Source organism: Salmo trutta, chromosome 9, assembly GCF_901001165.1.
Source record: "Salmo trutta chromosome 9, fSalTru1.1, whole genome shotgun sequence".
NCBI classification, from domain to species: domain Eukaryota; kingdom Metazoa; phylum Chordata; class Actinopteri; order Salmoniformes; family Salmonidae; genus Salmo; species Salmo trutta.
The window spans coordinates 19,059,453-19,070,604 of NC_042965.1; the positions used below are offsets into that span (position 1 = coordinate 19,059,453).

The window sequence follows — 11,152 nt, forward strand, 5'->3', positions numbered from 1 at the left end:
TCCAGCCTATAATTGTTCCCTGACAACAGTGAAGATTGAAATGAGCAAATGCACAGCCCCTGCGGCATTAGGTCTCATTTCCCCAGGCTTCCCAGTCGTCCTGGAGAAGCTGCAGGTTTAAGGAAAGTCTCGCAGGGATTGAAAATTAATCCCATTGTCTCCTGGCTTGAATTATCCACGGACACAGACTGAATCTCTGGAATCTTCAATATGGGGCACCGGGCAGAGGACAGGATGGCAGCCATTGCACTGGCCAGTTGTTTTTTAAACTGAGAAACCCCACTGTATGTGCACCCCTGTCAAAACAGACTAAGCAGAGAAAGACTAGTAGTGTAGATTCAAACCCAGAGAGAGAGTGCGAGAGAGAGTGGCAGATGGGAGCAGATCATTATTGAGCATAGCACTGCTGCCACTCTCTCTTTCCAGCAACATTCATTAACTAAATGACAACAGCTGCAGGCATGGTATTAATATCAACAGGAATTTAAAAGATGAACAATTAGATAATTTCCGCTCTGATAGATAGTTTCATTCCAGTTGTTAGATGATATGGTTTTCAGTGTCCTAACATAAACATCTATGATAGGAAAACACACAACAGGCATTTTCATCAGCGCGACACGCTCGGTGGCTGGGACAAAGATGGTTTTCATGTGGACATACTGTGAAGATAAAAACGGCCTTTGATGAAACATTTGATTGATTGCACTTTGTGTGTTACACTTTGTAACGTGTATGTAAAAAAAAAATTTTTGTTAAGTGTATGTAAAGTGTATGTAAAAAAAAAATTATGTATGAAATGAATTGAAATGTATGCATTCACTACTGTAAGCCGCTCTGGATAAGAGCGTCTGCTAAATGACTAAAATGTAAATGTAGATTCTCATTGAAAGCAAGTCTAAGAAGCAGTAAATCTGTTCTGTGTGCCAATTCTATGCTTCCCGTTCTTAAGTTTCATTTTAGCTTCTTTTACTTTCGATTTAACAACAGCATTAAAAAGCTGAAAATACAATATTTTTTGTAATTGAAAATATATTTCACAGTGGTTTAGATCGTACAATGATTCTCTGTTTTGTCACAAACTGAAATTAGGCAAAGTATTAGAATCTTAGCAAACAGGAAATGGCAGAGCGATTTCTGCATAGTGCACCATTAAGTAACCTTCTGTCTTATGTAACCATACTAAATTTAACATGTCACACTAATTTCAGTGTCTCGGATTTAAGTTGACTATGTTATGTCTAGTCAATGTAACCAGGCTGCCCCCTCCCCCATAGCTGGAAGGAATGTCTCTTTAGATAATCTTAACCATCATAATCCCTTTAATCTCAGACCACCCCCATCAATCTGTGTCCTGTAAGATTACGCAGAAGATCTCTATTAAATTAAACACCACTTGATTCAGGGAATTCCCAGGACATGGCCTCCTTAGTGGCAGACACACACCATGACTGACTGACACTCTTTACAGGCAATTGTCCCTGTGTGACTGCCAGGGCACCACATCATCTAAAAATTAACACCACTGTCACACAAAGGAAAGTTTGATCAGCAGGACCACAGTGCAGGCAACATGAGGCTAAGACCTAAAGACATCTGTAGGACCCAGTTTCCCTGAAGAAAACATTTATTTTCCCATCGAAGACCCTGAGATGAGGGGTGGAAGAAAAAAAAACTGCTGACGTGCGCTTGAAATGCATTACAATGACATGGCGACGCCTTTCACAGTGAATGTGTTCTTTAAAAAACTTTGCATTTGAATTCCAATGGAAGCCAATACTGTATTGAGTTAAGATGATTACCATCTGATGTCAGTACAAGTATCACTTTTCAGGTTTCATTATGTGCCTGCAAACCCCATCTGACTCCACACATACTGGCTAAAGTGAGACAACAGGGAGATACAGCAACAGGAGGTACAACGAGTATATGGTATCTTTAAAATGCCTGAGAGAAAAAAACGAAGAAAGCATCCAAGCATCATGAATAGTGAGGCAACAGCATCTTACGATCTATGAAAAGCTTATAACTCCAGTAAGAGCTGGTTGGTGGAATTATGGGTGGGAGTATTGTAAATATTATGCCCCTTTCCTGTAAAAACAACTCCAGCTGTTAATCTTAAACAAATGCTTATCTTGACATTTCCTCACACTGCAATTTCAGCCCAAGGCAGGAGAACAAACTCAACTTGTATACTCATTTCAAAGATAACTAAGGTGTAATTAGGAGAGAAGTTCCGGAGAAGCCTCAAGCTAAAGCCCCAGATTCAAGGGGGATAATAGTCCAATAAAAGCCTAGAAGTCTCATCAGGCACCACTGCAGAGATCAGGCCAGAGTTACTGCCACCCCACTGAGTCCTATTACTGACACCATGAAGACAGCTTCAGCTGGAGAGCCACACGTCCAGAGCCTGTCTCAATTTATGCATTTCACACTCCATCAGGCCCATTAGCTAGATCTAATTTCCCATATTTATCCATGTCTAAAATGTAAGCTTAATGTTGACTGACAGTGTTCTCCAATAACTTCCAAACTGTATATCCATAGCATTTTCAAATAATCATTATAGAGTTCCATGATCATGTAACTATTGCAACACCTTACATCTGTTATCACTAATCTGCCACATCTTGGCAATGCATTGCTAGTCAAGAGCGCTAGCTACATAAAGTACAGATCTGAGATTAGAGAAGAGTTGCTTAAGATATGACTTGAATGCATTAGTCAAGCTGAGATATGCTTAAAGATGCATTGATTCACAAATAGACTTCAAACCCTCTTAAAATATCCCATGAATAAAAAATTATGTTCAAAATCAAATGAGAGACTTCTAAGAAACTACAGGTTGGGGAAACAATACTATATCCAGATGAACAGTAATGAAGCTCAAATGAATAGTCAAACTGAATGACAAATGGGACTGAATTGTAAAGAAGTCCCCCTTTTGCTTGTTTAGCATCTCATTATTGTTGCTTAATTGGCCGTGCTTTGAGTCATTTAAATGAGCACTCCCACGGCATTTGTTATTTCTTAGCGCTGACAAATTGTCCCACTCCCCACAAATGCACTCACATTATGGCACCCTAATCACCTGAAAACTACAGGAGCAAACCTGTTGATGTAAACTACATTGTGTGTGGGCTGGCTTGTATACATTTCATCTTCCATACATGGCTGCTTACCCTTTAGATAACTATTTGCCTTGTAATGATAATGGTTCAGAGCTTTCTAGGGGCAGGTCCCAATATGAACTAAATAATGAAATAGAGATGTAAAGTTTAGAAGTAAATCACCAAACCATATAACAGCCATTATCAAGCCATACTATGAGTAAAACATTTCTACAATACTGACATTCCTACTGCTTTTTTGCTGACTAATAGAATCACCCCTCAAAGATGCGCCCCCAATGACAAACATCTGGTTCTTACTGTCAATCGCACTAGTAACTACATCTGTTTGAGAATAACCATTCACACTTCACTATCTGTTTGAGAATTACTATACACGCTAGGATCACATTTTGCATTGTGAGTTACATAAAGATCCAGAATTTGAACCCAGACATGTGAGCTCTCCATGTCTGGCAAGAGAACAGGGCCTCAAGCTGCAAGCTCCCTCTGGGTCATACTCTCAACAACACTGAGGACACCTGAAATAAATCAGGGAATTATCGAACTAAACTTGTCAGATGATAAAAGGCATCAGACGGCTGCCTGCCTTCGAACCATCCCTCATCACCCCATAATCCTGTGTTTATTATCAAGTCAGAGACTAGCTCATAGCCAAATGCACAAGTAAAGGCGGGAATGATTAAAGGCTTGGGTTATATGCACACATGCAATTCTCAGGGCCAGTAAACAGCCCTGGTATAAGCTGCCAAGACCCTGTGAATGGGCTGCACTCACCTTACGCTGGTGTGGCCAGTCTGCCCAGCCTGCCCTCCACCTTCCAGCAGCTCTGCCTTGGCATGGTGTGAATGACCTACAGTCTGTGGGAACTGCCAGAGCCAGTCAGAGGGGAGAGGAGAGGGGCTGGGGGAGACGGAAAACCACTTGCATAAGCGAGGGCAGGGGGTTGCTTGAGGCTGGTCTCCTCCTCTCCCTCCCTATAGGCTACACAGCAGATGTCTCTTGGTAATGCTTAGAGTAGAGGAGCTCAAACACAGGGCAAGCCCGCAGACTGATGTCAGAATACAAATTAGGATACGATTTAAAATTCAGGAGACAACCCTTGCAAGACGCTCCTTGGTAGATTAAGTCATCTACCCCATTATAATCCATAATCAAATGTCAACTCAGTTTCTGCTCTGTTGAAGATCTATCATTATTTAAATAGAGAAGACATTGAGCGTGACTTGCTCTCATCCATGTTTTATATTGAAAGTGAGTGGATCTAATCTCAATGGGTTCTTACAGTCTTAAATGAGTTTCTGGGATGCTACCAAGGTTGGAGGTTTTCCATCATTTAACTATCAGCTTTAAATGGCTTTTCCCCATACACATTTTATATGAATGTTAGCAATTATATTTTGCTCAAGTGAACCTAAAGTTAAATGATTTGTTTAATTTATCTTTTAATCTTGTCAGCTGGAAAGCACACTGTCCATTGTATTGATCTAAAGCTAACCTTGAGCAGCAGACAGCCATCAAATTGATTCAATGCAACGGTGTCCTTAAGGGGAAATAAGAGTAGATATCTATACAGGCACGAGGCCAAGTGAGTGAAGGAACACAACAGCAGTTTTGATTGCTGACAGTGGTTGTCACCTTTTGCGCTCTAGCATTGTGAACAAGTAAACTAGTGAGTGAGAGAGTGAGTCAGAGAGCGAGTCATTGAGTGAAGACGTTTGAGTGAGATGAAATAGGGCTGAATCACACGTGCAGCATATCTTTGGGAAAAAGAGTACAAAAGTTGGATCCGGGTCAACATCAGCCATCCCTTGGATTATTTAACAAATGTAGAGCATGCTGAAGGAGCTGGGAGAGCTGGGATTGAGGAGGGGAGAGGGGGCTCTGAGAGGCTGGACGTGGGTGGGAGTTATTCTTGCAACGGTCTCACCACCACCTGTCCTAAACAATGCCCAGGGGTAACATTGAACATAATAACACTCTGTTCATAATGATGATGGGAATGGTATATCATCATTACTAAAATAAGTCATTATTTCTTGACATTTGATTGCTACAGCTCGTGATTTAGAGTCCCTGCCTAAATATACTACAGAGCTTGCTTGTTTTGGTAATTTGCTCTCTCTAGACAAATGAAAGACATCATGTTAGGTCAACGGGATAAGCGGCAAGCTACAAATGGACACCATGGACCTTGATCCATAGCAAACACTGCAAATTACATCTTTGTTCATGTTGCATCCTCAATTCCAGCCTATACATATAATCCATATTTGAAGACATCATTTTTTACATTTAGGAATACGACTTTGGAGCACTTGTACTGATCGATTGACCCTGCTTCTGGGGGGTTCCTTACCTGGAGTCATGTATAGGGCTTTCAATAAATTCCCTGGCTTTTTAGAAATCCTGGTTGGAAGATTCTGGATTTCCTGCTTATTCCCTTCTGATTCCGGGTTACCTCCAACCGGGATTTGGGGAAAACCAGGGAATTTATTGAAAGTTGCCTGAATTTTGCAACCCTAGTCATGTGTCAGTTATCCTACTATTTACAAGTGAAATATAACAATTTGTCCTGACCACTGAGATGACGGATACTGATGATTTACATAAGGGTTGCTCCTCTAAACAGATCTATGTAGAGAGTTGAGAGTAGAGGAGAGGAAGCAACCTCTTGAACCCCCCCCAAAAAACACATCACTCCTTACTATGTACAAGAGGAGTATAAACAAGCTACATGAAATATGAGCAGTGTGTGTGTGATGCATTCTGTACTGCAACACGCCACTTGAATTATAGTCTGCCACTTGAATTATAATCTGCCTCTGCAGCAATTTAGAGTGGCTGGTATATGGTCTTCTATGGCATGCTCAACCCAGCTTCTTCTCATTACAAAAATAGGACAAATAATCCAGGCCACTGGACTGAGGAGAGAGGAAGAGGAGGTGACGGAGGACTGAATTGACAAGCACCTGAATAAGAGTAAGAATTTACACATGGTCAATTCCACTGTAACAGAATGATGTTAAACAAAAACCACTGATTGAAAAGTTAAACAAACCATACAACTCTATGCAAGAGGACTACTTTTAACAATTTCCGCTGAACATTTTACAAAAGCACATTTACCTGAAGAACAGGGCAGATGCAAAGTTTGGTAAAAGAATGACGGTTTGTGCTGTTTGTGCCATCACTCTGTTTACCATGGAATTGCCCACATCCCCGTCCCCTGCGTGATGCTGACAAGCGAGAATGAGACATATACAAGCACCAAAGCATTTAAGTACCAGGGAGAACTTCCAGATGGGTAATTTCTAAGAGGAGCCATATCTGTAACATAAATGTATTCACCAGATGAGGAAAAAATCTCTCAGAATTCCCCAAAGACACTAGAAGATACAGTGAATTCACAGCACAGTGTTTATTACGATGACAACTGAGATATCCTCTTCTATACAAAATATAGGCCTATTCTGTTATGAATGTTGACTTTATATTTGGAGACATCAGCTAGACAGGGGATGGTGCAATCCGATACTTCAACAGAACTGGATGTAGCTAATCCAAATGTATTAATTGAGTTTAATTAGGCTACACTTATTGTCTGGATTATGAATAAAGACCCCTTCAACCTTGGCTATGGGAGAAGAAGACCCATGATGATGAGCGCAATGTCAAAAGAAACTTGCAGATAACAGCCAACATATAATTAGAAGAACACATACAATATGGGTCTAATGGGTTTTACGAGGGGTCAGAAGTGGAGATCATTCATACATGAGGATGGAATAGATCAGGGGTGTATTCACTATGAGCCAAACAGAACCAAACGGAACCAAACGGAACGAAAATGGGAGGGACCTACCTGAATTTGTCCAATAGAAATTCTCGGATTCGTTGCAAAACGTTTCTCGTTTGGAGTAAACGGTGAAATGTTTTCCAACAGAAATGGCGTAATGAATACACCCCATATGTAGCATACAACACCCCAATCTCCAGCCGCTTGTTTTCAGTGGTCGCGTGAACAGCCGGTGAAGTAAATGCACGTCATTTTGCGCAATGACAAAACCAGGTGGGGAACACAAGAGCCTCATAATAACATAGTAGAATGCAGTGTTTTTCTTCACGACCAAGGCCTACATAGCCTAAGTAAATGTAACATCGGCAAGGATTTGAATAATTTCAACCGACAGTTCAATGGGTGATGATTTGGTGCTATCCAAATAAATCTTCCAAGTTAGGCTATACATTTCATTAAATAGGCTATTCTAAAAATGCCATATTTTTGACAACTACACAGACAGATCATACATGAAATATACTCTTAACTATAGATAAAGATATGGCGAAACTTTAAAACAAATAGCATTTTCCATTATGTTCTTCCAGTAAAAATTCCAAACTTTTTTTTCCATGCTTTGAAAAATGTACCCTGAGAAATTACATTGATGTCCTCGGTTTATATCCACGAGTGCCGTCTTTCCACCATGAGTTATGCCAACAGTATGTTACTATGCTCAATCATGTGTAAATCAGAAAAACTATGACAATAGGTAAAAAATAAAGAATCATAAAAAATCCATTTTAAAACTCGATTCACCGCTGTCATCTCCAAATGCATTTCCCTCACTTCCAAACACATAAAAGCATTTCGTGGCATGTTTTACGTCCACATAAATATTATATAAATAGCATTCCAAAAGCTTACCAGCTTTACAGGGATCCTTATAGTCGATCACATCTGAGGTGGCAGTGGGCTCCACATAGTAGCTTGTTTCTATTGCTTCTAAATCAATCGCCGATATCATGCAAAGGCAGGATAGAAGAAACAAACATCTCGTTGTGAGATCCATGATTCGTGAGTGAGGGGTACAGCAAAAGACGAGAAATAAGAGGTAAAGAACAAGAGGAACGAGAGGGACAGAAAGAGAGAGAGAGAAAATGGGAGGTTTTGGGGGAAATGAGATCTCTCCGGAGGGCGGGTTTAAAATCAGAGCTCAGCCTCTCCACAATGTCTTCATTCTGGGGCAGTGATTCGCTCCCCTAGCCGTGCTCCGGGCTAGTGCATTTGCCAGCAAACTTCGGTGATCGTGGCACATCATCACGTTGGTATGTTTGGAGAGGGGCCACGGCTATGCGAAAAGACTTTATATTAGCCTATATAAAATGATAACCCTTAAAGTGAATGTATTTTTTTTACAGCTTGAAAGCCTTTCAATTGTTACAATGTTTGAAAAAATATATAACATTTTACCAAAACATTTAATTTCAACACAGCACAAGATCTCGAAATGTGCGTGCATGGACAATATCCTGGAAAATTAAGAGCATCATTCTTATGATACCTCCTGGTCAATGTTTTTTTTTTTTTATGTGATTTGAGAGTCAGTAAAATCTCAAATCTATCATCATTCCAAAGTTACAAATCATCAATCAAAGTGACATTTTGTGTATCATCATGCCCCTCCCTCTGCTCTTATAGTCAACACACATGTGCGTGCACGCACACACACCTACACTTTTATTCCTGGGTGACATTGTCAAACAGGGTTCCCATACAACAGACACAAGGTAGAAATCTTCTGTATGCGACAATGACCATTATCACAGCCTATTGAACATTATCATCACTTCATTAGATATCCAACTACAATTACAGAAAAATAAATACAATGTTAAATAAAAAGGGAGTTATAATTCGTACTGTGTATCATTTCAAATATAGGCAATGGTTTTAATTGAGTTAAGCGCCACCTGTTGCAAACACATAGAATGATCATATTTTACACTACAGTTATGGAAATATTTTACCTGCAGAGAAAAACCTGATCACTCATTGATTTGTTATCTAAAAATAAGCATGAAGAATGTTGAAACTATTTTAAGGTGTATGTGATTGTGAAGAAACCCAAAAGGAGGGCATGACAAATAAGGTACAGCAATGGATTACTCAAAATTAGTAACTTCATCTCATTATTAGATTATTTTCATTTCTATCACATATATTATAAAAAACTTGCACCAAATATTAAATCGAGGAATAATGAAACACAATGCTGCAGACTGATCATTTCCTAACTGACTGCCCACCCAACTCCCTAGCATGCTTGGGCCAATGCTGGCTCAGCTGCCCACTGTATCTTGTTGATGAAGTGGCATCACTGCTAAAAGGTCAGCTTCAATGTCAAGTTCCAGGGAAAGCTTTCTCAACCCTCATTCTTTGTGTAATCATAGGCCTACTACATTACTCAAAGTTTGCAAAAACACAAAGATTAGGTAGCTTTTAGTGTACTCCTTTTTCCACTGAAACTAGAGATGAGTTGAGATTAGCTGAGTAAGCACGTGATTTGCCATGCGTCTCAGCCCATTGCTTGGGGAGTGAACAGGATGGAGCTGTGTTGACTAAATAAAAGTGTCCTTTTGACACAAAGATCATGATGAAATTGCAGTCTGATTTTATTTATTTTTTTAAACTGCAAAGCAACCAAGGAGAGCAAATTTGGCCGTTTTTGACATTTCAAATAGTTTAGAACAGACAGGAAAAGCTTTCATTTACACTGAAAGGTGACTTCTGAGTCATTTCAGTGTTTGAGGCAATATACAGTGCATTCAGAAAGTATTCAGACCCCTTGACCTTTTCCACATTTTGTTACATTACAGCCTTATTCTAAAATTGATTAATCTACATCAATCTACACACAATACCACATAATGACAAACAAAAACAGGTTTTCAGAATGTTTTGCAAATGTATAAAAAAAAAAACAGAAATACCATATTTATGTAAGTATTCAGACACTTTGCTATGAGACTCCAAATTGAGATCAGGTTCATCCTGTTTCCATTGATCATTCTTGAGATGTTTCAACAACTTGATTGGAGTCCACCCGTGGTAAATTCAATTGATTGAACATGATATGGAAAGGCACACACCTGCCTATATAAGTTCCCACAGTTTACAGTGCATGTCAGAGCAAAAACCAAGCCATGAGGTCAAAGCAATTGTCTGTGGAGATCCAAGACAGGATTGTGTCAAGGCACAGATCTGGGGAAGGGCACCAAAAAATGTCTGCAGCATTGAAGGTCCCCAAGAACACACTGGCCTCCATCATTCTTAAATGGAAGAAGTTTGGAACCACCAACACTCTTCCTAGAGCTGGCCGCCCAGCCAAACTGAGCAATCGGGTGAGAAGGGCCTTGGTCAGGGAGGTGACCAAGAATCCGATGGTCACTCTGACAGAGCTCCAGAGTTCCTCTGTGGAGATGGAAGCACCTTCCAGAAGGACAACTATCTCTGCAGCACTCGACCAATCAGGCCTTTATGGTAGAGTGGCCAGACGGAAGCCACTCCTCAGTAAAAGGCACATGACAGCCCACTTGGAGTTTGTCAAAAGGCACCTAAAGGACTCAGACCATGAGAAACAAGATTCTGTGGTCTGATAAAAACTAAGATTGAAGTCTTTGGCCTGAATGCCAAGCGTTACGTCTGGAGGAAACCTGGCACCATCCTTACGGTGAAGCATGGTGGTGGCAGCATCATGCTGTGGGGATGTTTTTCAGCGGCAGGGACTGGGAGACTAGTCAGGATCGAGGGAAAGATCCTTGATGAAAACCTGCTCCAGAACGCTCAGGACTTCAGATTGGGATGAAAGTTCACCTTCCAACAGGACAACGACCCTAAGCAAACAGCCAAGACAACACAGGAGTGGCTTCGGAACAAGTCTCAATGTCGTTGAGTGGCCTTTTCAGAGTCCGGACTTGAACCCGATCGAACAGCTCTGGAGAGACCTGAAAATAGCTGTGCAGCAACGCTCCCCATCCAACCTGACAGATCTTGAGAGGATCTGCAGAGAAGAATGGGTGGAACTCCCCAAATGCACGTGTGCCAAGCTTGTAGTGTCATACCCAAGACGATTTGAGGCTGTAATTGCTGCCAAAGGTGCTTCAAAAAAGTACTGAGTAAAGGGTCTGAATACTTAAGTAAATGTGATATGTTTGTTTTTTGTTTTTTAATTTATACA

The 11,152-nt window shown here is 40.5% G+C and overlaps 1 protein-coding gene across 1 annotated transcript in view; it reads right to left on the reverse strand.

The window, feature by feature from the left end:
- The window catches only part of LOC115200112 (bone morphogenetic protein 1), a 55,225-nt gene extending 47,129 nt beyond the window's left edge, over positions 1-8,096 (reverse strand). Inside the window, exon 1 of the mRNA XM_029762850.1 lies at positions 7,840-8,096. Coding sequence (XP_029618710.1) covers positions 7,840-7,984 — 145 coding nt within the window. The 5' untranslated portion in view covers positions 7,985-8,096. The remainder of the gene's footprint in view (positions 1-7,839) is intronic.
- Positions 8,097-11,152: the final 3,056 nt, after the last annotated feature.